Genomic DNA, 27,038 nt, shown 5'->3' on the forward strand with positions numbered 1-27,038 from the left:
AAAGCAGAGGGTAAAAGAGAACGTCACGGTTCGAGCGTCGACCGGAAGCGGTGGTAGACATCGGTGAAGGCCTCGAGCATTCACGGCCATAGGAGAAAACATAGGAAAAAAGAGAACGTTGGGGAGAAAACGCATGTATAAAGTGGAATGAGAGAAAACTCGCCAAAAAGGAAAAATCTGCTTATTGAACGTCTAAAATAGGATCTAAAATGTGGATCTTTACCTTCAGGATCGAGAAGCCTCGTAACGCCATACTCGCGCTCCGCGACGTAGAAGACCCGATCGAGCCGCTCTCGTGGTTGACTAGCACGAGCACCTTTCCAATCGACCAGATCTGGTCTGTTTCGATGGATTAATGCGCTGAAAGCTAGCCCATCCCTCCACGATCCGGTAAAGTCCGTAACGCGCACTCCAGGATAACGCGCCGTCGATCGTCTGGCCCATCTCAGAAGAGCTTCACGGGCAGTCACGTTCGATTCCTGACCCACTACAATATCGGATATCTAGAGAAAAAGAAAAGGTCATAGTTCGTCAACAAACGATGCTTGTATATTCACGAGAGTATATCAGGTTTATTTTCGTTTAGATCTAATTCTGGTGTCGTGCATCGACCTCGATGTCGCTTCCGCTTGGTTCGCCCTTCGACGTTCAATCGCACGATTCGAACCCCGTAATGTTCGTCCTGCCCTTCTACTACACCCTGTTGCCACTAAACGTGAAAAGAAGCGCGAACCTAGGGACGAACGACGACGACGAGCCTGTCCTTGCAATGCGTTACGCGAAAACGCGAAATTAAAATGAAGAGTCTCGCATCGCGAACGCGAAGCAAAATTGCCAAGATTACGCTTACCCGGACGGTTTTCGGCTTTGGCGAAGCCTGTCGACTCAAAGAGAAGGAGGAGGAGGAAGCAGCGGTCTCCTGCAAGTAGCCCGAGGTGGCACGTTTCGTCAGATCCTCGGCCACGCATCTTTCCTCGCCCCGTGTCAATGTGGTCGTTTTACGTACGATCCGGGTCACGATACGTTTCGTGCCGTTTTCGCCGCGTCTCGAAGTTTTCGTTGACTCGATCGACGATCCTAAATCGTAGCGTTATCAGTTTCGCTACATAAACACACTGAACCCCGCACGAAAATATTCCAACGAAGCTCCGACTAACCGGCGATGTTCAAACGAGATTCAGAGGCCTCCTCGTGCTCGTGATCAACCGGTTGATTCGAAATCACGTCACGATCGACTCCGAGCTTGGCTACGTTCCAACTTAGCACCATCTAAGCTGATCGTGCCGTGACTTCTAGACCCTTAAAAGAGTCGATCACGATCAACTAACGAGGAAATATCTTATCAAAGTATTCGAGCCTCGAAACTCGTAGCCAGGTTACTCGTCGAACTTGCCGTTTTGTCGGAGTTCCTACCTAGAACCTCGGTCGAGAGTCTTCTCTTGGTATAAATCGCTCTTAAGTCATCAGTGACGGGCGTCGCAGTAGACGGAGCAGGCGAGGCGACGTTCTCGCGAGCGTCATCCTCTCTGGTGCCTTGCACGAACAGTCTGCCACCTTTGCTAAACCGATATATCGACATCGTGTATCGGTACGAAATTGTATCAACGCGGGTCCCTCGTCTCTCTTCTGGCGGCCGTCGAAAGGACCGAGTTGCTCCAAGAAACTAACATCGACCTCCAGGAATAGAGGCAAGGCACGTACGGCTACTATTCGTAGCCTTATCCGGCGTCTCGGTCTCTCCAAGCTTATGCCGCGCGCCGCGGCTCGTGAAAGCCGATTATCGAAAGTCGGCTGTCCGTCTATCACCGTTAGCCCGAGTTAGATACTCGACACGACTCGAAAAACAGTTATCGATTCGCGAATACGCGACCGATACGTATCTTCTCGATGGTCAGTTCAAAAAAGACTGAAGCGACTGATACGTGTGCGATTCGAACGGAACGAACGACTCGCGATCGTCTGAGAGCGCATCGAGTAGCTGCACCGAATTGCGATTCGTTTTTAGCACCAACGCTTCTTGAAAGTGGGGGAGCGATCGTGCCTACTCTTGGAGAAACCGCCTCGAGCGGGGAACTGTGTTCACTGGACCAGAAGACAATGTCAACGTAGATCAGGACAAATAAAATACGATACCCTGTTGGCGGGGAGAATGATAGAGAAATCCTCCAAGTGATGGAAGGGGAAAGTGCGAACAGGAGAGGGAATGATAACGCTGGAAGAATTAGTTAGTTATCGGAGAAGACACTCGACGGCAGGTACGGCCATCACCGCGCGTATCGCGAACAGACTGCCGCGCACTACAGGTAGCTCATCGAGACCGATCCCCACTTCGAGTTCTTTTCGTGCTTCTTTACGCGCTCGTTCGTTCGTTCGCCCGTCCGCTCGCACGTTTCACCGGTAAGGTTTCGCGACGCGAATCGTCGCGCGTCCCTAACCGCGACACGTGTCTACCGTTCGAGGCTTCGACGAACGTGTACCCTGGTCCGTTGTCGCGCGACCACGTTCCAACGATATCGAGATTTTACGCCGAACGGTATTTACAACGAAAAGAACAGGATACACCGCGATTCACCGAACGAACGAACGACCGACAGCGTGCCGTGTTGTATCCGGCTGCCGTCGCGAGAGTAGGCCAACGAAATGCGCGCAGGTGAGAGACGCCTCCGACATTCCCCCTCTTGATTCCCCACTCTCTTTTTCTCTCTCATCCTCTCTCCCTTTGTCGATGACTGCTCGTGCTTGTTATACCATAGCCTGCTCTTCATCCTGTTGCTCACCCCTACAATTCAAACGACGTCATCTATCTCCCTGCGTTTCCGCGACGCCCCCCTAAAATCCATGCTTGTCCTCGTGCACGTCGTCGTTGCGGTCATATGGTTGTTATTTGTGCATAACCGGTGCAAGATCGCGCATGCGCCCGCGTTATATCGGTCGAGTCATCGGGGAACATGCTGTTGCAACGAGGCGAAACGCGTCGGGAACACACCGGACGCCCCACTTCGCCGCGACGCGACGCTTCGTTTGCCGTTCGTCGCGCATCGTGTCCTTCCTCCTTTTCCTTTTCCAGAGATTTTTACGATTCACCGTGGCACAGTAACGCTCCGTAAGCGCCGCCTTCGGAACGTCGTCGATGTCCCGAGCTGACGTTCGCTCGCATTATGTCGCAGACTTACCTAATTTGTTGCGCGACTCCCTCCTCAGTTTCAATTAATAATACGCGTCAACTCCGTTTGGAGGGCATGGGGAGGTACGCGAGGAAACGAAAACAATGCCTAAATAAGCAACGTCGAGTTGAGACAAGCGAAAAATAGGACGCGGCGTCGCATCCGTGAACGTTGTGAACGCGAACGAGAGAAAAAAAAAAGGAACGGAAAACAGTCAAGAGAGACTCGAGGCGCGCGGTTTGCTCGAGACCGGACGTGACGTCATCGCGCCCGCAACCGTCCGGCCCGAGCATTTGCTTCCGTTACAATGCCAGCCGCGTGAACCAATCGTTGCAAGATCCTCCGGGATCCTTGTAATTCTTCGCAATTCCGCGATTACCGGTACTTCGCCTTCCGTAATATAATGGTAGCGCGACTTGCTTCCTAGAAACAACACAAACTAAATGGACACGATCGCTCCAAAATAAAAAATTGTATACAAACTATTTTTAAACCAGCTGTGTTATTAGTCAACAAAGTTATTCCTAACTTAAATTCTCTTTAAGAAAATCTTTGTAGAATGTCAAGGAAGGAATGTAAAGGAACATGTATTTTACGAGGGCGCGAAAGTCGTCAAGATGCATGAAACGTGCTAAAAAGGAACGGTCGCTCACAGGCTGACCTTGGCCGGTGGCGTCATTCGCGTTTTTGTATTCTGTACTCGATCGACCGATTCCGATTATCATAATTACAAGGTGGGCGGCTCGCGACCAGAAGAGACCACGAGAGACGCGCCAGGGCGCCGCGATACGACTGTTCGCAATCTGGTCACCTCCCACGTCCCGGAATACCACGCGATGCTTTTGACTGACAATCAACCTTCCGGCTTGCTGACTCGACGTACGCGTGAAACTACCATAAACGGACAGGTCTGTCGCGAGCGGAAGGATAGTCGTCACAGGCAGTTAGGATAAATGACGCGGTTGCCGCGATTGTCGAGGAAAATGAATCTCGAAACGATTCGGCGGATCAGTGAGAGCTTCAGTGCGTAGGACGACGGCTGTTGCAAGACTACCTGCGAGCGCCATCTAGCTTTTCGATCGGTTCACGCGGTCGATAAGAGATCGAGCCAACACTGACTACTAAATATGTATCCAAATCTTTGATCCAGGCGTAATTATCGCAATATTTTTTCGAACGAATTGGTAAACGCTTTTCAGTTCCTTTTCTTTTTTCGCAGAGGGAACCAACTACGGCATAAAAATGTAGGGAACTTACCTTGCGACGCCAGCTCTGCGGCGCGAAACAGAACAAAAAATACACCATTAGATACAGATGCTGATCGGGAGGAGCCGATAGTTAGTAAGAATATATAAAGGGAATAGGCTTAAATTTCTCTTTCTTTCTTTATCTCTCTCTCTCTCTCTCTCTCTCTCTCTCGGCGGCTACTTCTCCTCTCTCGAAGTACCGATACCGCGAGATAATGAGAGGTCGCGTATTCGTTGCATCGTTACGAAAACGAACACTGTCTGTCTTTGTGCGGTCGCGTAATACGGTTACTCGAGCCGCGATCGATGGCTCGCTTTCGAGATTTTTTGCGCCCGTCCGCAGACGATCCGACGCGACGTCCAGTATCGGCCAACTCTTTTGGCGCCGGCTCTCCTCACCGAATGACCCGACCACCGCGCATAATCGCGTTCCCGTTCTGTGGCGTGCAGCGACGTGGCATGGCGTGGTGTGCCGTCCTCGACGGCGCCAAACGTCGCTTGGAACGGCTCTCACTCTTTCTTTGCGCTTCCTCCGTCCGACTCGCTTTCGATCGGAACGAGAATCGCGAGAAAAACGAGAGTGGTCGGGCATTCCTGCGCGATGATTCTCCTAGCCGACCGTTTTCCCCTCGCGAGCATCGGTTTCTCGGAAGCGAAACTTTCGATCGGTATCGCTCCGCGACTCTTACGAAAAAACGTTTTCGTTGTTTGAAAGCGGGAACGGCTTGAACTTCGGCCGGAGCACGATCGAACAATGGGATCATTATTCTTTCGATAATCGCGATTCGAAAGGGCGAACCAGGTGTCGAGACGTTCCTATTGAGACGTCCCGTTTTCTTAGGTGCTATCTCCAAACCCACTAGAGTATACTTGGCGGTGGTATATAATTTGTGATAAGCGTAATCGGTGATAATTTCAGGAAGATGCGAGCGTCCACTCACCTGGAAGTGAAGTATGATGGTCCATATCAAACCTAGAGTCAACTTTGGGTTTCCATCGACAATGTCTTCAGCACGAATATTAACGAGCTTGATCTTCTTATAGCGCAAAAAGTCAAGAGCCATTTGTACATTCTGCAGCATGTGGAAACGCATCCGACCTCTCTCTCGCGGCTAAAAAATGATAAATTGAATTAATCGTACATCAAATCCTAATATATGGCACATAATCACCGTAATTACGATCAACCCTCGATTGACAAGGTTCAAACGATGTTACCTAACTGCTGGCGTTTCAAGATATTATTTATTGCCTATAAACATGGTAACCTGTTTAAACGGATAGAGAATATAGATCATCTACCCCTGTAATCCAGGTCAAGTTAGTACCACCCCGACAGTTACGTAACGAGCATTTCACCCTGGAAACCGACGGGTTAAGCGGACCACCGCCAATTGCGTCTGTGCCGCATAAAAGAGTATCACGAAAGGAAAAAAACTTTGGGATACTTACAAGATGCTCGCCCGAGAGTACCTCCAGCAAGGAAATGAGGTTGTGCCCGTCCCGCAGGTCTTCGAACAGATCTCCGACATGTCTGCTGGCCTGCAACAACGATTTCACGGATCAGAGCACTGATAAATGACTTCCTTGTTCAAGTGTCTCTCGACAATTCTATATAACTGAAAATAAAAACAAGCCATCGAACGAATCAAAATGTATGAAAAAAGAAGCGACTTCAACCAAAAATTAAACGTAAAAAAAATGATGTGGTGCACACGGACGGGAGGACATTGAACAACGAACGGTGAACGATTACAAAACACGAACAAATACTAGGAACGTGTAAGTGCAAACACACATAACGGATATAGTGAGAAAGGGGATAAGGGAAGAATGGGTTTCGATGAAGCAGGTATTCTGAAAAGATAGTCGCGTGTCTCGCGAAAATAAACGTACTTTACACGGCCGCGGTGCGTCACGTGCAAACGCAGTAATCGTGGCCCTCAAACTTTCAGTTAAACTTTAAATGTCGGTCGCGATAAGCACGAATCTCAGGTATCGTAGAGATCACACGCAGATCGTTTAATTCGCGATAATTGCATAGCTTTTGCACATCGACTTTTGCCACGGTTTCTCAACGGGCCAGTTCATTGATGGTTTCTTTAAGTGACAAATGGAAACAGAGGGAAATATGAAAGGACGTTACTTGAGAAAACAATTAATTCACTCGACAAAACAAGACACTGCGTTTCTTGGAGCATGCGTAAAGTTCCTTCTAACATTGGCAACGTTCGTTAATAACACCTGCCCTGAACTTACAGTGGGGGAACAGCATGGTTGGTTGTTCACAAGGACGCACACGTGTAGGCACGTGTAAGTCTGAAAAAAACATCGATTGAAAAAGAAGCACGACCCGAGTTATGTGTTTAGTTTCGAGTGGCTTGAACGCGACCGAAAGTAGCGGCAGGTTGCCAGTCACCGTCACACGGTACATCGTTCGTTTTTGTGTTAATTTCCTTGTAATTAACGTGTTCGAATCTACCACTACTCGTCGGTCGCATGGACGAGTGGTCCTTGACCGGAAAACTCAATGGCATGCAAGAATACAAAAACATCAGAGGTAACTTCCCCTTTGAGAATTTCCGAGGACTTACGGTGGGTAATCCTTAATTGCATGTCAACGCTTCAAAGAACGAGCCTAGAATGCAAAGCCTTGTTTTCCCGTGAACTATGACGAGTGAAAAGCAAGTGTTCGAGACGTCAGCGTTTGTTCTGCTAAGCGCGGTAAATTTGAAATTCATCGTCCGGCACCGTCACTTCTTTCTCAACATTCTACGTCGTGAATATAAAACAGTTTCTTTGTGATCTTGTACTTTATACATTATGAAAACGCGCAAGAAATAAAAATCTTCGAGCATCTGCTTTTAACTCGTACGAAGCTGAGAAATCATAATTAACGTCTACCGAATGATAACTATTTTCAAATACTAAGCTAGGGAGGGGGACAGCCTATCAACTTGAATGAACCTAGGTTTATACATTAGTGCTATTGACATGCATTTAATGATCATCCCATAATCTAAAAGAAACCCGAACCACTCGTCCCAGTCGATCGTTCGCTGGAAAGAATATACGATGGATTCGTACCTTCACGTACTTCCAATGCTGTGGATAAGCGTAAAAGAATGGAAAGTAGAGAATTATTATTATGAATTTTCATTGGACAATGGGCTCTTATGTAATTGCAGGAATTTGCATGGAACAATCGATGCGTTGTCACGGGCACAACGAGTGGATCCGAGGTGGACGTTATGCTGCGCACAAGCGACGCGCTTTCAACTATTCTCGGGCGAGAGTAAAACGAAAGTAAAAACGGGTGAGCAGAAGCAGAGATCGAGTCGTCGTAGCTTTTTGCACTATCGCCCGGGACAACGACCGATCTTCGCGAATCGAAATCGGGTAAGCGATAAAAACGCGTACAGTTGATGGGCGATCGATCCAGTATCCATGAATGAACGTTTGAAAAAAATTCATGATATTATCGCAAAGAGGGTGTGTCTCATTCCGAATGTTTCTTTGTAACATTGTTAACGCTCACTTCTTGGAACGATGATCTTCTCTAATTTCGTCCCAAGAATCATTGACGGCACACAAGGGAGAGTCACAGGATATCTTTATTATTCAACAGATCGGAATTCATGGACGCAGAAGTTACTTCAGCGGACCATTTCCTGGCACAAATGTTACGCAATGGCAACGGTGCGTCATAGCCAAGCATGCACTCACTCTTGAGCGATCGCAGCTAGGTATTTTTTCCTCCGCCCCTCCGCTACTGTGCAACACATCTCCAACAGGCTGGCTGTTTAACTGACTGATTGACTGACTGACTGACTGACTGACTGAACCGTGCTTGCCTACCTGCGTACCTAACTACCTACTTATCCACCTACTTACCGGGCAAGAGGTGGTAAATCGGGAACGTCGTCCGCAGGAGAACGTTTCCGAATAAGGTCAGAGTTACGAGAGGAAAGGTGGGCGCGCGGAATCGAGCAGGTAGGTAGCCAAGAAAACCAGTACCGAACAACGCGCAAATACGCAGTACCGTTCGCCGTAATATCCTGGAATTCATTACCGAAGTCAAAATAGGTTGATTGAAACTAATTAACCATCAATATAATCGATGATGGGGCCGTATTCGTATGTATTTACTGTTTCTTTTATTCTTCCCTTCCAAAGGGAAAAAAATATCAAAGGGAATCAGTATCAAATCACTATCAAAAGAAATTTCTCTTACACTGCGAAACTGTGGCCAATTGATCGTTTTTTAATCAATGCGAAAATCTTTCATCTATTTATGGGGCTGCATGGTTCGTTCGGAAATGTATATACGAACCAGAGAACGAAGGCTTTGAAGAAGGAGAAACAAGTAGGTAATGGAACAGGGGTCAGTTAAAGAGAGGGGTGAGTAATGCCGCACCTCGGTAGGCGCCGTACTTCGTCGTCGCTCGATTTCGAAACGAACCGGGGTCGAAGAGCTAACTAACATAGGAAGAAAATAAGGCTCGATAACCCTCGAAATACCAATCGAGTTATACTCGCCGCTTACGAACACAGGCCGCTTCAACCTTGCCTCTCTTCTCCTTTCTCCTTGACTCCTGACTTTGCATACGCGGCCAACGTAACGAGAAAGCAATGCAAGGAATGTATCACTGCTCGATTTATCATTGAACGTGCGCTCTTCTCTTTCTATCTCGAACGGGACAATCATCGTTTACGAACGATCATGTCCGTTCCTTTTTTTTTTTCTTTTTTATTCTTTCTGAAAACAGAAGAAGAACCTGCGTCATCGTCGATTCGCGACGGTGCCTCCGAGAGAAAGAGAGAGAGAGAGAGAGAGAAAAGAGACGAAGACGGGAGTCACGTGAGATCAAGGCTAACGTGTCTCGAGTTACGAGAATTGTTCGCGGTCGCGTGGCATGTCGACGGCGTCGGCGTCGTGGTCATCGTCGTCGACATCGGTTGTGGTCATCGTGATCGTCAGGACCATTAACGCGTCTACACCCATGGTTTCGTCACCGTCAGAATCGGCACTGGCATGTTGATGGTATCGTCGGCATCAGCGACCAGCGATCGGCATTGGAATAGATGCTGGCACCGCCGACGGCATCGTTTTTTCCGTCACGTGTTGGCTCGAGAATGCATACGACGCAGAACAGTGGCGGTGTTTGTTCAATTCAACGCATCGACGGTAGCACGATCATTCGAATCTCATTAATCAATCTACGTTACAAAAAAAACAAGACAGAGAGCGAGAACATTCCTCTATCGAAAAACCAAGTTTTCGCTGGAGAACATAGGCAACTACGCTGACTCGCAGCTGACTAATCGAGATAACATTGACGAGGGTGAAGCCAAAAGAGGTGCAAGAAAAATAGAAGCAAAACGTTAAAACAAGGGGAAACTCGTCGAGAAACGAATCGAAACTCTATAGATTCGAATGATTTTCTCGATTTCACCCACTCGGTTTCCTCGATACGTTACCTTCTATAGCAGCGCGCGAAATATCCTCCTGGAAGGGATTACGGTCGACCCACGCGTACGTCCTACATGGAAAAAGAGACGGGTGCAGGAACATGCACAACATATACGTATTGTATACTGGTGGATAAGAAGGTCCCCTATCGTTTACATATGTGGTTACGAAACAGCTGGTTGTCCCGGCGTTGCGCGCCGCTGCTCTCGTATGCTCACCTATCAGGTGTTTCGATATATTCCCTCACGCCTCGACTCCACCAGCCGTGGCCTCCTGCTAAGGTCGCTCTAAAATTAGGTATCGTTCGATATTTTGAAGGAAGGGCCACGGCTGCCGTACGAGGAATAGCCTCCTCCCCTTATAATTCGCGGAATGCACCTAATCATTTCTTGTAGAAGAATTAGATCATAATTGGTAGATTGCACGCGCTTACAGGCGGGCGTGTATGTATTATAGATCAATCCAAACTTACTGCTCGAACGTTTGTCGTCGAGCAGCAAACCGATTTAAGTGAACGCCCATCGACTGTCACACCGTTTAAAATGCGAAATGTTTTCTACGATTCGAGAGGCTTACCTTTTTCAGATGCTTGTTCACCCATTTGGTAAATGTTTTCTTTTGGATCGCGTCTCGTTCATCTGCAATCACAAAGAGGATCAATTTGTTAGAAACGTTGATCGCAAGGGTAAAAAGCGAACGTTGTCTTTCTACACTTTCTCCGCTTCCTTTTCTCTAATGTATGCAATTGTACCGATTTCCTACATTGAGGTTTAATTAAATCGTTAATTTCGATTTTATCACCGATATACGAGTTACGAGCGATCGTCTACGCGGGCAAACAGGCATCGGGCATCAGGCATCAAGGCAGTAAGCAGCCAAAGCAACAGTAGACAGACGGACAGGCAGACAGACAGGTAGGTGGTCGGGATAGATAGGAAAATAGGTAGGCAGATAGATAGATAAGCAGATGGGTGCTTGTACGTAGGTAGTCACAAAGGAAAAGAACAGCCGATCGTGCACGCAAACAAGCAAAAGTGTGTTAAAACTTTGCCGAATTATTAGGAGGCTCTGTAAATGCCAAGTGCAGTCTGCCCATGTCCTCCCAACCTGTGCCCTAAACACCTGATCTCTAATAATAAAGCAATGAGATATCTATCCTCTTGTATTCTGTATTTGTACTATCTTGCTATGCTGTACGTTTCGAATAATTGTCTTAGTAACCTTATAACGTCCATCGATGAAATATCCGCCAGTATTTGAACCGACATCGTTACACTAGATAGATACAAGTTCGACGACACTACTCGATCGCGATATTAATCGAGTAGGAGGCTCCTGCTTGGACTTCGCAGTAGCAATTAATTACGACCGATTATCCGATTCTGTGTAGCTGTAGGCTTTCATTAAGAAACACTTATTTAACCTCTCCGCGAACCAAGCGGAGACTAAAGACGATCGTAGCTAACACGAATAATGAATTCTTAGACCCTCGAACTATTGCTCAACTTCGAAAGGAGTCGCGAACAACGGTTTCGATGAATTTTCCCATTTTTGTGGCAACGGCGTTACGAAATAGGTAAAGCAAACCTATTTACACCGTCTTACAACGATGCTTTTATGGAAGGTCCGCGTAATAGCAATTAAGTGTACGTTCGAGTCATACTTCGTCCGTAATGCGTTCACGAATTACCGAAGCTCGTTATCCAATATACGATAAAGTAGATAAAAAAAAAGAAAGATCCGATCGATTAGGCTCATACGTGTACGTAATCGTTAAAAATAAATAAACACGTTTATTCTAATTGACGTGACAAGGTATTAACTCGTAATCGGTTCGATCGAAGTTCGTCGAAAAGCCGCATGTGCCTTGAAAGGAAAAAATATTCCAACGTAATCGAAAACAACGCTTCGGAAGAGTGGCATACCGAAGCACAATTGGAGATAAATTGGGACAATGAGAACATTCGTTCCCCGACTACACACATGGGATTTCGGAGCGTGTGATAACGGGGAACGATTGCTGGACGATCGTCCCTGGACATGAATTTGTTATGGAACGATGGAAAGGAAATCGCGATAAATGTTTTCCTGACGACGGCCCAAACAGGGAATTACGTGCTCGCGTTTCTACGAACGTGGCACGTACTGAATTACGTACGCAAACCACGCGTACACGCCCCAAAAGAATTCTTTCGATAAAAGAGAACCGTTTGACGAAAATGCTTGGTTATCACGCGCGATACATTCGTGAAGTCGTTTCGTAAGTGAGACACTATCTACGTATGTGCATGTGCGTGGACAAAAGGAACAGCGCGTAACCCGTTTGTAAAAGCGGATTCTAATGTAAATGATTCTACATGGTCGAAACGCTAAGGAGGCGGGAAGCCTTGACTATCCACCACGATTCAATTCGGTAACAAAAGATCGACGCGATATTAGACACACAAAGACACTTCAAGAAAGTTAGTCAATGTTAAATGAACAAAAAAGAAAAAAAGAAAGAGAAATCAAAAAACACTTTCAAAGTTCACAAACACGTGTTTGCGTCTATACATGGTTGCACTATACGCGCGAGAAAATTACAAGAATCGCGTAGGATTAAGAACTTTCTCGTATCGGACATTCGAGACTTTAGATCGGGGCTCGTCACGAGGCGCGAATTATTTTGCCCCGGCTATTTCCGAGGCTACTTCCGCGAAACATTCGGGTCAAACGGCAAAAGGTAAACGACCTCAAAAAAGATACTTCCGTTCACGGTATACTCTCAAACCGATACGAACTCTAGTTTACGCGATGCGTGTAATTCTCCGGTCTCCCTTTTCTCTCGATTTCTCCACTTCTAACAAGCGGAATCTCGTTCTGACCGAGGAATATTCAAGGGAGGAGAACTCGGAGAATCGCACGTAGGGCTAGCTATTTCGTGCCGATTTGTCTCGATTCTCGGACGACAAAGACCAAGGGAGAAGCCAAAGCGAATTTGATATAAAAAAAAAAAAAAAAAAAAGAAAAAAATATGAAAACGAGAGAAGATAAAAAAACGTGTGTTCGGGACAATTGAAAAAGAAGTTTCTATTGGCAGGACGAGGAGGGTCAGGGGCAAGGTATTGGACGGGATCCAGCATCGGCATGCCAACTCTTCACCTACCGTGCGCCTCGATGAACATCGCCCAGCAACCCCAGAAAGCCTGAGTGCTGCCGGAACGGTGTTCTGTGGCCCCTTCCACCCGCCAATTTTCCCGTCCTTCCATCATCCACGAAAATCCATTTTCGTTCTGACCTTTGAACTTGGAAAGAGACTCCTCGTATCCGTGCTGCGATCTCTGCTCACGATGATGTTCCGCCACGGTATCGGCCGGATCGAAACCGAGCCTCTCCTTGTAATAAGCTTGAGTGGACATCTCGTTTAGCCAGTTAAGCTCGCTACAAGTCTTCTTAGGTTCTTTCGAAACCAGCCAACAACGAAACGATGTTTTCCCTGTTCATCGGGCCTTTGCTCTTTCTTTCTTTCTTCCTATATGTATAACAATCTTTATCTCCAACGAAACGCACACGTTCTCCCTTTTTACTAGGTTATCTTCTTTTCGTTCGCCAAGATACGCCACATGTACACGCGTACCAAGTACACTGTCCCGTTCCGTTTTTCTTCCTTGACACCGTGTCGACGTAAGAATAACTCCTTTCCTATGATCGGCAGTTTCCTTTCGCGGAAGCCTCTTGCACGTATTTACATTAGTGGCTTGGAAACTACCGCGGAACACTTTAAAAACGTTTCGTATAGAAACACTTACTAACGTATGCTTATCTTAATGGAAGGTTTAATTATATGTATGGCACTTCGAGTCGACGGAAGACCTAGTTTCGTCCTTAATTATATTCACTTTCCACCCCTGTCGTTGTTACCGCGCGCTCCCTTCGGTTTTCGTTTGTTTTCGGATCGAATAATTTTGACACTGGCTGTGGTGTTGCACTGTTGGAAGAAGAGAAATGGTGTAAAGGTCGGACGACGATCGCGTAGCCAGACGACCAGGGATGAACGAACGTAAGCACGACACGATCGGATAGGAAGGAACTGGAGGGCGCGTCGGCGACACCGACGACACGGACAATGCGGACAACGAGAAGAACAGCTAATTTCGTTCCCCGTTTGTCCGTTCGGCCGTTCGCCCGCTCTCTAGACGCGAACGAAGCTTAACGAATCAACGACCGAATTTATCACGGCACGTCGCAGACGTAACCACTCAACGTTTCTCGGCCAAAGTGGCTCGGTGGTGCACCACGAGACGCCGGTAATCGGTCTTTCGCGGACCCCTAGTTCATCGTTCTCTTCGAGAGAGCGAAAGAGACTCCGACTATATCCGAGCAGACACGATAAATAGAAGAGCACGAGGTAATTTTCGTTACTCTCCCGCTCGACTTTCGCGCGACCAATTAAACCGAACGATTCTATTAGCGAGTATACGCGTCACTAACCCAACCAAGTATAGAATGTTAAAAAATACTTTGTAGAGTAGACTGTGGCCGATAACCAAATGAAACTAAAGGAAACAAGACGAAATGAAAGGTATCGGAATTGGCAGGGATAGAGAAGCGAACGCGGTGGCAACGATCGAGCACGCGAGCGAATCAGCGATTGCACTAACGAACGAACAACCGGCTGTGGGTTGTGAGCGAGCGTACCAACGAACCAGCGAGCGATCTACCAAACTGACGGTCCACGAGACGATTGGTGACTGAGAGATACGGGTGCCACCCGGGGAAACCCAAGACCATCGGGATCTTCGTATATGGTAATAGAAGCAACAGCACGTGGGTGTCGTCTTCTGGATCGGAGCGAAAACCAACAACGCCAATTGCAACACATCGACATCGGGCCCTTGCTAATCCTACCGGCCTTCGAATTCAGATTACTCGAATCGAGTTTGCGTGTTGCTTGCCCTCTTTCATCCATTCAGTCACCTATCCCGTTACGCGTATCGCTACCAACCACGGTCACGCCCTGTTTGAACTTTGAACACCGATATCAAAAGCCGTGAATGGATCTCGTTGTTCCTTGGTATTCCGTTGATATTTTTGACAAAGTTAGATGGCTCGCGCACCGCGTCCAATACGAAACGTCAAACGTGATCGTACGAAATCCAAGATCGTGGGGCTCGGATCGGACTCGACTCGACTCTGGCCGGTTCTCTCTAGGACAGACGGAATTAGATGCGAATAGAAAATAGAGTAACGCGTGTCACGCGCCACGCGATGTTAGGCGAACTCCTTCTAACCGTGTCCGTCGCATTGGTTAGACGACGCGACGTATAGAAAGTTCGAGAGAAAGTACCCCGCGCGCACGTAACGCGCGAACAGAGTAGTCACATCTCTCGTCGATGAAATTTTATTAGAAGAACTAGTGAAAGGGGGAACGCGACGTGCCAGTTGCTCCTCAACCGGATTCTTCCACGGAAACTCCGACATCTGTCTCAACAACGGGTTCCTTTTAAGAAGAAGCAGAACACGTAAGAATACGAGATAACGAAACTCGCGAAACGATCGATGACATCACGACAGATCGAAACGCAAAGCATGCTCTTTCTGCTCCCCACCCAACGTATCTTACACCACCTACGATCTTTTGGTTCTCCGGTGAACGATATTGATTCCTAACGCGAAACCAGCCACGCAGAAAAATAGAAAAGGAACGATAGCCGGAACGATAAACGAGTAAGTAAGAAGCTGCGTAGAAAGCAGACGAAGAATGAAGAAGGAGGAAGCGCGTGTACACGCATCGGATCGGCATAATACGAGCTGCTAGAGGGGGCTGGCTTGGCGGCATTCTTGTGGCAACGGCGTAGCAATATAACGGGTCCATAGTCGGCTCACGGAGGACTTCTCGAGGGCTCTTGGAAGCCGAGAAGACTCTCTCCACCGGTCGTATAGTTCGGTTCAACCTTGAGCTGCACGCGGCAAAGCGTGGCTCACGCCGCTGTAAAGAGTCGCGCGTGCGAGACTTCTTTTCCTCTCCTTCGGTGTGTTTTCACAGGCCACCTCCGCGCCCCTTCGTTTTACCACGACGACACCATCCTCCTTTCCGTTGCTACTTCGCCGCCGGAAACCCCACCTATCTTCGCATCTATCGTAACCACCGCCTCGAGCCAAGTGACAAAACAGCCATCGATTCTCCGACAGCTACAAGCATCTTTCTCGCTTTGCTCATCCACTGTCCCAGTTACGTCTTACTTATGAACGCACACAGTTGATGTGCTACCCGTTAACTCTTTTGCATCGTGTCCATTCCGATCGCTATCTATTCCGCAATACGTAATTCTAGTACATCGATTACGAATCGACCCTTGTGTGAACGCAGTTTGTTCCTCGCGCGAACCGATCGACCGTCTCGCGAGTCTTTTTAGCCTCGAACTTGATACATCGAATCGCTAGCAAAAATACGAATGAAGAGACGAGGAACGCCTTGCAGACGACCTTCGCGGAATTCTACGAAGTCCCGGATCCTAAATTCCGACCGGTAGATAAATTTTCGGCTGACCTTTCTCGGCGCGAAACGGAGAATCCTCGAGACCGCCCGTTAAAGTCGAGCGTTTCAACTAATAGAGCCTCCGGTTCTCTCAAAACTCTGTTCCTGTTTCACGAGGCAACACAAACTGGTTTTCGAGATTGCGAACGTGATCCCGGAGCCGTATATGAAATAGAACATTCGATATTCAACGCGATTCCGTAAAATGGAACGAGATATCGATTCACGCGTTTTCGCTGTTTCTCGACGTGAATTCGCGTAATCTGAGTTTATATGAATCGTTTATTGAATAATAATAAATGATAAATCTTCCGACGTTCGCGTAATCATTGTAACTGCGTCATCAAGAATCAACCGGAAAGAGGAAAAAGAGAAAAATCGGTGCGTGTATCGAGGAAAGGTGGGTCAGTCGATAACCGTGTCTCGATTGCGCACCCTCAAAGACTTTTAGTCGCGGCTCGATAAACTCGTCGTGCTTCACAACGATAAAACTTACTTGTACTTTCGTGGATTTGTTAACGCAACAACCAAATACGGCTTTCGGTGCGAACACGCCGGAGGTCGCAGATCGGAAGGTGGGGCGATGTACTAACCGAACGGGTAGACGGAGAGAGCGAGAGAGAGAGAGAAAGAGAGAGAGAAAGAATGACGACAACGATAGCGAGAGCGAATCGGCTCGAGAACAGATGGATCCGTGTGTGATGACGATGGACGAAAACAAAGAAAGCAGAGGGGGAAAACAGTCCAGGTGGTGAACGGCAAGTAGGAGGGGAAGGATAGAAAATCGGAATGAAAATCAGCCAAGAACCGATCAAACGAGAAATGAAGTGTTTGTTGAAGCAGACATAAGTATCGTGTGCTAGAGGACGGCGAGATAACGAGGGATAAACGGGAAGGGTATCGCGCGTGTGAGACAAAATAATTGACATTCCGTTTGAACACGAGGGACGTGGCAGTGCTCAATTACGCCGGGCGCAGTAATTTGGCAAGAAAACACGTGACTTGTTCCGCTTTCGAGTATCACGCGCTTTCCATGGTTTCAGTGTACGCTTTTCTTGGAAGGAACGATGGGAATTCAGAAGCAGAGGTCACTCACGCGACTTCTCCCGTCTAGTTAGGCACAATAATAATAGTCGCACTTACACGAGATAACGTTTCTTCGTGTTTCGATTATGCTCGAAACGGCAAAACCAGGGTACCAAAACGAATCAACTGGCTACGACCGATTCGGGCCAGAGAATAGGCCGATCGGACCAAATTAAGAAATTCCACGTACACGCGGGGACACATAAGCGCGGACTCATACGTGATTGTGCACGGTGTTTCTCGCGAAGCCGGTTTGTCATAGAGTTCCAACAGCCTGCAATTATTACGCAATCCCCGTATTCGATGAAAACGACTTTCTTCTGATTTACTCGCTGCTGAAACCGCCACGTCTATCTATATACATTCCCGTTCAAAAGTACGAGGGCTCGTACCATTTTCGAACGTGTTTCGATTTGTAATTAAAATTTTCAATATTAAAGCACACTTCGAACGTTTATAGACATAAACCGCAAATCCCGCGCTCAATCTGTTGGTTTAAAAGTTTTGGACACAAGAAGAAGACCACAGAGAAGTTTTGGAGCAATTTAAATTGTCATGCTCGAAATACATATTCAAAAAGAAAAAAAGAAAATAAATTAATAAGATTATATCTAACGCAATAAACTATTAAAAAATTAATAGCCAGAATGTCGAAAATGCTAACTACAAATGTGGTAATGAAGACAGATATTTAATTAAATTCATTAATGAATCCACAAGTTTAAGCATATATTTGTTGGGATGATCCAAGTATCATATTTTTGAACGAGAGTGTATGTATACACATATACTGGTCGCGCAGCGTGGTATTCCTCGCTGATCGTACAGACACCTCTCGACATTCTTGTCCCATTGATAGCTCTATTCTTACGTCAACCCACCCTGTGACATGTCTTATGTTTCGGCGATCGGATTTCAGGCTATTATGAAGCATGCTTGACACGCTACCGTCTTAAAGGGAACGAAACGTATGATACGAACCAACTGTGACTAGTTCGTCTTTCAGACAGGGGGAATTCTAGGAAGTGAAGCTTGGAACGATGAAGGAAAACAAAAAGGGAGAAACACGAACGATTGTAATCTTGAATGAACCCTTGCGATAATATCGATATACGCATTTGTCGTTTGCTGAATCAGACGCTTAATCGTTCAGACTCAATATGCCGTTTCGTGATTACCAACAACGCGGTTACTAATGGAAGGGGCAACCGAGAGACCCGAGTGGGAACGATCGAGAGAGTAAGTATACGAGCCTATATCGGAGGAAGAAAGAAAAAGTGAGACAGAGAGAGGGAGATAGCCGGAGTCAGAGACAGAGCTAGTAGAGCTGGGAGGTGCCACAAAACGAAGCGTGACTCACGGAACGCCTCGTGTTTTGCTCACAGTCCGAGTTTGCCGAAATTTTTCACTGAATATCTATATATTCCACGTCAAAGCGGGTCAATATTTTCGACCATACACCGAACTGACCGAACAATCTCCTGTCACGTGTCAAATGCAACAAGGAACACCCACGAGATCGCGAGAGTAGTTCCTTCTTCGATACCAAACGTCCTTTCGATTGTCGCACTGAATATCAATTGCCGCGTTATCGATCTAGTTATCAGCTGATACGTTATCAACCCTTGACAAGCTAACATCACGTCACGATAACGGTATTCGTTCGTTCATCACACTATTCGATCGTCGTGAACGCTTTGTTGCGACAACGTTCGCGCGCGAGCTTTGACATCGGAAAACGTATACATATATAGACGACGACAACAATGTCGACGTAATTCCCAAACAACTGACAGAGCAATAAATAAACCAAACCGATCGTTCGTCCTGCCGTCCGACCCAAACCGACCGACCGACCGACCGCCGCTACTCGAGACGTGGCACTGGAATTCTTGGTAGAACGTACCGCACGACAACGTTGACGAAGTCGACGCGCGTATCCGGAACCCCGCCGTAACACGGCCAGGTAGCTGTAGGCCGTACGACGAGGACGGAGAGACTCGTGGCGAGAGGAACGCGCGCGCACGCTCGCGTCGGAGAAACGGTTGAACGGAGAAAGACGGAAAGGTGGACCGAGAAGGATGAATGGGCCGAGGAAAGAGGAGCAACGGACGGATAAGGAACAGCGCGACGAACGCAGGGGAGGACTGAACCGAGCAAAAGGAGGAATGGCAACGAGACGCATGAAGGGAGAGAACGAGAGAGAATAGGAAGGGAGGGAGAATAAAGAGGAAAGAGGAGGGGAGGGGACAGAAAGGGGAGAGAAGGAGAGCGAGCGAGCGGCTTGCGAGTTGGAGAAGACGCGATTTGCCGCTCCGTCGTGTAGAGCACGTCGCCTCGATACAGACTGCGGCGGCCTGGACAACTGCCGCCCACCCAAGCTGCCTCTACCTCGAGCCTCGAGGTTCCAGAACCTACTCCTCGCATGCCCCGCCATTGCAGCTCGTTCATCCTTCACTTTCTCCGTTCGTTGAACAGAGAAATCGACACGCCGAGGGTCGGGGTGAAACCGCCTGAGAGGTGAACAGAGACAGGACCAAGGGACAGATGCGATAGACAAAGACCAGACAAGGCCTCTGTCTTTTTGACAGCGATGTACTCCGCCGCCGTGGAATAGCTGCCGTTACAAACAGGTTCGTAGGGCAGGTCACGTAACGACAGGGGCGCGCCGTGCAAAATACCGCGAATCACGAATTCAATGCACCGAAGACTGTGTGCCAAACAGGACAAGGATTGTTCGCGTTTCACGCGTGAATACGACCGCGTTCTGATATTCATTCAATGCGGTAATCCTCTACCGTTTACCGTTTCGCAGAGAATTCTTCGACCTCCCTGGCTAAAGAGAAGATCACGAGTAAGAAAACGACGCCGTATCCTAGCCGCGGGAGAACCCGACGCTAGCGTGAGAATTCTTGCGATCTGGCGCCAGGCCAAATGTACCTCATTTTTTCTTCGTCGATCATTCCTAACGTCACCGATATTCTACCTCTTGTTTATGCTCGCGGTGAAACTCGACGGCAAACGCGGCGTCGCCGCTAACAGATGTGCACACTAAATATGTGACTCTCGCCCTGATCGCTAATCCTGCTCGCGATCAAGAATGCACAAATTTATCGATATATCTTCGAAAGTTTATCTTATCAAGATACATGATAACATTTGCGTCGTGTAAAATTATCCAACTATGTTGTGACTAACTCGTTGACAGAAACTAGGTATCGGCTATTGTTCCAGTACAAAGGTGAATGAGTAAGTACTCAAGTCAGTGATTAAGGAATCGATTACCCTGAATAACTGTTCGTTGCAATTTAACGGCCGATGTACCGTTTAATTTCCGTTTTTTTTTTTTATGATAATCCCTACAATAAGTTAAACGTCAAGTGTATTTAACAATGTTCACGGCTATAATTTTAAAGAGCCTCGACTCCAAATAATCTTCTTACAAACTACCAAAAATTCTCGGCGTAGCCTCGATATACTGATACTTGATGGCCATTTGTATATAAATTTAAATGACAGCTTCTCGCTGGACAAGGAGTGACCCAGCTGGAAACTGGAAAGAAAATAATTTGGTCGAACCGTTAGTCCTCGAAAGCGTGAACAGATATACAAACACGCCAAGGGTCGAAATGATCTGAATTTCAATATGAGAGGCCTAAGCCTCTTGTAAGCTGATATATGTATTGGGCACACAGCTATTTACAGCTTCTAATCTCATCGGTTTTCCGGACGATGATCCAAGTCCTCACAAACGAATTTTCGCGACTTTACCAAATAGAACCGTTGGTACGAGCTGAATGCACGCCTGCAGGCATCAATTCGCCTCAAACGAAATAATTTCCACTCTTCTAACGTTATATCGTAATGTCTACTACATATTCGATGAGTTCGAAGAGCGGTTCATCGTTCCCGACTCATGGCCTGGATCCCACCGGGCAACTTTTTATCTGTTACCTTAATTTTTTTTATCTTCCCTGCCTTGTTGGCATGTACACACGGATTCCTAACTGTACCGCCGATCGCCATGAAGATTACTCCACGAAATATATATTAAATCCCAGTTTGCGCCAAAGAAATTTAGTCTGATCTTGAACGTCGAATTGGTAGATTGGAACGTATTCGCCCGGGTTAACGCTACAGATGTTGGTCCGTGTAAGGTTCTACTGGTCCCTCGAAGATAAGAATCCTCGAGGAACAAGGGAGCGCGGGATGAAGAAGACCTACAAAGCAGGTAAGCAAGGAAATGATGAGAGTATCTCTCAAGTGTCAGACGAATTAGTTTCATGAAGTTAATTAGGCCACCGTCTGTCCTTTCGTTTCGAGAGATACTCGCGTGTTACACGCAGGCCTTTACTCATTCTGAAAAGTTCTCCCGCGAAAAATACAAGACGAGACACGGATGCATCGACCTCTTCAGATACTTCGGGTACCCCGGGACATCTAGCGAGCAGCTTGTGAAGCCTTGTACGTAGGCAAAGAAAACCAGACATCGTAACAAATGTACGACTAACAGGTGCAAAACAATGCATCGGTTAAAATTCTGTTTCCACCTTCGATTTTCTAAACTCGTTGTATATCTATATTTTCCTTTTCAACTATTGGCATTAAAATACTCGACAATTTCGTAGAAAAACAAGCGAACTGTGCTATTCAATTCTATTCTATTAGGATGGGGATTCGATTTTAGAAAAGAAATATCTCGAACGATCTGTAAATGACACCGCAACGGAGCGTATCCAAAACGAAACGAGTTTGCCGCGAGGAAGGAAGTAACGAAGAGGAAGGAAAAAAGTTGTAAGAGCAAAAAGAAGGAAGGGGGAAGAAGACGTTCTCGAGGCTGGGGCAACGAACCATGACCCGAGCACCTGTTGCCGCCTCCACGCTCCTAGATTAATGCGGACCGACCTAACCTGCCGCCTCCGCTCACTACTTGCCATCGCGTAGGCATAGTGAACTAGTACTAACCTCTGTGTCGAACATCTTATGGACCGTGACCGGTGAAAAGCATGGTCGTGAGTTCATCGACGCGACGACGTGGTTGGATCGTTAACCGCATATTGCTCGGTTGTCTGCTCTCTTTGATCGCGACACAAGTGTCTTCATTCATCGTTCTCGACCGGAACGCGTTCAACGTGGTTAAAAGTCGTTTCGCCAGCCGAGATTCGCTCGCGTTCTCGGAAAACCATAAATTAATACAGTGGGGGGAGAAACGGCGTGAGTCTTGAGAGCAGAGAGGCAATTGAGAGAATCGGCCGCCGGTACTTGATAGAACAACGGTTACTAGAGCATTCACGATAGCGTACCAATAGGTCGTTATAATTAGAAACAATTATGCTCGCGTGCCCGAGATGCGATACTTCGATATTGGCTCCCACCTACGGTATATTTACGAGATAACGAGAGTTACGTTACGTCGATCGAACACCAGTTTAACGACGCTACGTGAAAATGGTGCGGAACCAAGCAGACCGCGCGCGCCGTTGCTTTTGTGAGCGTGAATCAGAGCCTGTAATTTCACGAATCGGATATGTCCTACATGCATACGTTCATATGCATACACATGCTTGTCCTATGCCCGTCGAGGAAGGAAAAAAAAGACTAGCGGACTCGATAATCGTGGAAGTGGTCCGTTTTACCGAGGTTTCGTTGTATGTACGGAGGGATAAAATTGGTTCGAAGATCTAAGCGTCGCGAAGAACGACTTGTGACAGAGGCACGCAAACTGAATGAAAAATCTCTCACGGTAAGATGATCAGCAAACTGCAATCCGATATTTATCGAATGGTGTCGAGTATCTATTCCTGGTCAACATCCCGCGTCGAAGGTCGACGCAAGATAGTACCGCAAACGATTCTCGTTTCCTACATCAGAAGAATTTATAACGCAGCTAATTTCTTATGACTTCTTCTATGTATGTACATATATACGTGACTATACGTATATCAGTTTTCCAATGGGCCAATTCACGGAGAGTAACAGACGATACGATGCGATCATATACGTATATACCATACTTTCCTCTTTTAACGAAACCCTTATGCGCTAATCGATACGATCGATAAGGGGTATTCGGGGGAGAATCAGCAGGGAGGTAATACAAGGGGTCAGAAAAACTTCATCAATTATTAGCGTCATTATTGATTCGAAAGCACGTCCCGACGATTTATTAGTCTGCTCGATTAATATTTTTCCGATTTGAAAAATAAGAGTAGATAATTTATCATCGATGTAGTCGTTAATTCACTCATTATATGCTAACATTCTAGTCGATTACGTACATGTTGTCGATTAGTAGTACGACAGTCGGTGTGTCGTGGCAAACGTCATCACCGTTTAACGTAATTCACCACACTCGTATATATAATGAGGTCCATTTTATAACTGATCGAATAGCTCGTATAGTTTGTGAACGCATTTTATACATCGAAAACGAAAGATAAAATACATTTACTTTTTCTTCCTCGGCAAAGCAGCAAACCTCGTGTAATATATATTCGCGAATCGAACTTAGAACGAAAACGAAAGGCGGAAGGCGAAACACCGCGCCATAGAGAATTTAAGTACGTAACCGGCTTATGAAAACGGAAACTGGAAACACTGATTGACACTTACCGGCAATCCGTAAGACGGCTCTGTCAGCAGGATCGAGCTGCAGGATACTCAGCGGTTTATCCTTTACCCATTCCTTTAGACTTCCGTCCAGCTCGAACTCCATTCTCTAAAACTGTGTAATTGAAACTTCTTTTGTTTTTTACACCATATTCGTGCAACTCCTCTTTTGCTCGGCACTGTTTCACAACCACTTGGCAATTTCACAACCGCAACACACAAGAGAGCTGCAAAGTATTACGTCGTCTACGTTCAATAATGTTGCCGAGGGCAGCGGCGAATAGTGCACCGAACTAAGTCGCCGTGTTATCGACAGCGGGCAGCTGGCAACTTTGCACGCAATATTAGATACGACATTCTTTTTTATTACTCTCTTCCTCTGTGATATAGATCACGCTAGCAGCGTTTTCCCCTTTTTTCTTTCTCTTTGTTTCGAGATGAATGGCTTTGTTGTTGAAAATAGTTTCAACCGAACGAAAAGCACGTGGAACTCGTATCCAGCATGCTGCGCGTTTATTTACCGTACACGACGCCGCTGTAGGGTAGAGTAGTGTATCGCTGCGTAGAAGTGCACGAACTGCACCGGCGGAACGGAAGGAAGAGAGGTGGCAAGGAGACGAACGAACAGGGAAAGCGTACGCGATGTCTGGCGTCCTTTTGATACTCGCTGATACGTATAGCAGTTACTTTAGCCAGCAACGTGACGTGCTTCCAGCACGCCGATGATCAGCAATGCTTCGTATCTTCGTCGTCAGCGGCGCTTAGGTCAGGTTAGATTTGGCCGAAAACAGTTAAGTCAGACTCGAGTTCGCAGACACGGCCATAAATTCCCGTCGTTGTTCCTATGTTTCACAACCTTTGCCACCAACTCAAGATTCTTTAGTATTTCACACGTCAAAATATCGTAGTCTAGTTCCACCGCCCTCGCTGTCTTCGATATTATCCCCCTTCCGAAACATTCTATAAATATGAAAAAGAATATTTTTAGTTCTTCCTATTCCCTTTCTTTTTTTCATTCATAACATTAATAGTAAATCGTACAAAAGTATGTACATATTTAGTTTACAAAATACCCACGACATACTCCGCGTGACTCTGCGTGTCCAGAGGAGACGGGGCGAACAATATTGCATTAATATTTTAGTACTCGAATTATGACTCATGTGGGGAAAGTATTGCTTCCTGTCGTATAGCGCTTTCTAAGGATGTCCGAAATATCATGAAACTTCATTTAACAAACGAGTGCTGATGGTGCTAATAACGATATTTAACGCGTTTCCTATTTAATTTCAGTACATGTTAAATACATGCATCAACGGTGCAAAAGATAGATCGGGAGAGATCCGATACAAAGAACCGGAAGCGGATGTGGTAACGTATCAAGTCGAACTAATTCTCAGGCGGCGTTAAAAAAAATTGAAACGTGTAAATTCTTCGATGTACAGCTCACCATTCTATTTTCAAACGGGGTTAGTTGCTTATACGCATATGTGTATATTTGGGCTAGAAACAAGCCAAACCCTCAGGACATTTTATTATCTATTTAACAATGATTCTATTGCTGTCAGAGGTAAAATGATCCGACTTCATTTGAAATGCTTGTTCTGATGGTTATTGATTGAAACACTTATATACGACGAAATATTTTTACAAATGAAGCTTTTCATGGTTTTAGTTAATTTCCTTTTCAGTTCAAATGAAAAAAATATCCGTTTTTTGTATATTCGCAACTTAAAAGATTTCAATTTATGGCGCACGAAACCACGCGAAATAAATTTCCTCTCCTGTTTCCTCCGTCTCTTCTGTACTTCAAATTTAAGTATGTCGGATGCAAAATCACAACAAATACTTTTATACGTTTTTCTGATAAATAATCAAACACTTGAGAACACTTTTGCTTCAAAACATCCTTGTTGATTGAAACAAAGATGTAATTTGGTTATTCTCGAGTTAAACTTAACCTAACAGTTCAAAAAACGTAATGAGAACACAGTCAGTAACATTGCAACGAAATGACACTAAATTCTTTCAGTTTGCGCATCACGAAGATGTACACGATACTCTTGAAGAACGTTATCATAAAATTCAGAAGTTTTCTACTTAAACGTGAAAGATGTACGAGCAATGTACATAATATCAAGAATCAGCGACATCTGCGGAAAACATTCTGCAAGTAACTAATCAAGATAACCGTTTCACCAAAAATAATGAAATGTAACTGTGATTCAGTCGAACATATCTGTTGGAAACTTGAAACAAATAATCAACTTCATGTAATACAATGTGGATAAACTGATATATTATCTCTTTTTAATCTATTTCCTCTAACAAAAGCACGAAGTCATTGAAATCTTTACGATATTAACAATTCGATAGAATACGAAGGGTATGCATTACCGTTTGATCATCTGTCGAGTAAGATGCGAAAGCAGGAAAAATCAATGTTCACCGGTATTCCCCTCGAGTTTCTTTGACGGCAACGAAACAGCCCGATTCGAAGAATATCCTTTTGCGATTTTTGACACACTTTCCAACAAAAAACACTACATACTTGTATGCAAAGACATCGCATTATCACTTATCATAGCAATTTTCGCGTTAGAAATACAGCCCGGTTCCTGACGACGACGACGCGCCTAGCAGACGACATTTTGCTTTTGACGAATGGCCCCGAAATACGTCGAGAATCTCCGAACTTCAGCGGCACAACTGAATAATTTTCTCGATTCGCAACGCCCCCCGGTGGTTACTTAACCACACTATTTTATTACGCGGGTTAATTCCAAAAATTATTTTTCTCGTTATTTCAATACAAGTTATCTCTATTTACTTTTTATTCCGATTTCCTCGGCATATCTTTTTCATTTTTACAACATTTCTTTTCTTCGAAATATACAATTATGATAATAATCAGAATATATATGCAAACTTCCTAAATAAAA

The 27,038-nt window shown here is 46.0% G+C and overlaps 1 protein-coding gene and 2 long non-coding RNA genes across 48 annotated transcripts in view; 2 read left to right on the forward strand and 1 right to left on the reverse strand.

The window, feature by feature from the left end:
- LOC132910034 (microtubule-actin cross-linking factor 1, isoforms 1/2/3/4) overlaps positions 1–26,747 on the reverse strand; it is a 52,163-nt gene extending 25,416 nt beyond the window's left edge. For 17 of the 45 annotated variants that reach the window (XM_060965423.1, XM_060965430.1, XM_060965402.1 and 14 more), the window contains exons 1-8: positions 13,030–13,851; positions 10,461–10,522; positions 7,499–7,516; positions 6,671–6,730; positions 5,864–5,953; positions 5,353–5,523; positions 4,422–4,436; positions 224–503 (exon numbers count right to left, since the gene is read on the reverse strand). In XM_060965423.1, coding sequence (XP_060821406.1) covers positions 224–503; positions 4,422–4,436; positions 5,353–5,523; positions 5,864–5,953; positions 6,671–6,730; positions 7,499–7,516; positions 10,461–10,522; positions 13,030–13,282 — 949 coding nt within the window. In that variant the 5' untranslated portion in view covers positions 13,283–13,851. The other 28 variants (XM_060965438.1, XM_060965437.1, XM_060965428.1 and 25 more) reach the window with 20 other exon arrangements.
- LOC132910079 (uncharacterized) lies at positions 2,531–9,079 on the forward strand. Of its 2 annotated transcripts, none has more exons than XR_009658677.1 (3): positions 2,531–2,650; positions 7,600–7,810; positions 8,040–9,079. It is a non-coding gene; the product is annotated as an uncharacterized LOC132910079 (long non-coding RNA). The 2 variants fall into 2 exon arrangements; XR_009658676.1 differs by lacking the exon at positions 2,531–2,650 and adding an exon at positions 6,737–7,006.
- On the forward strand, positions 19,561–26,394 carry LOC132910080 (uncharacterized). The gene is made up of 2 exons (XR_009658678.1): positions 19,561–23,230; positions 25,390–26,394. It is a non-coding gene; the product is annotated as an uncharacterized LOC132910080 (long non-coding RNA).
- Positions 26,748–27,038: the final 291 nt, after the last annotated feature.

The sequence above is a fragment of the Bombus pascuorum genome, chromosome 8 (assembly GCF_905332965.1).
Source record: "Bombus pascuorum chromosome 8, iyBomPasc1.1, whole genome shotgun sequence".
NCBI classification, from domain to species: domain Eukaryota; kingdom Metazoa; phylum Arthropoda; class Insecta; order Hymenoptera; family Apidae; genus Bombus; species Bombus pascuorum.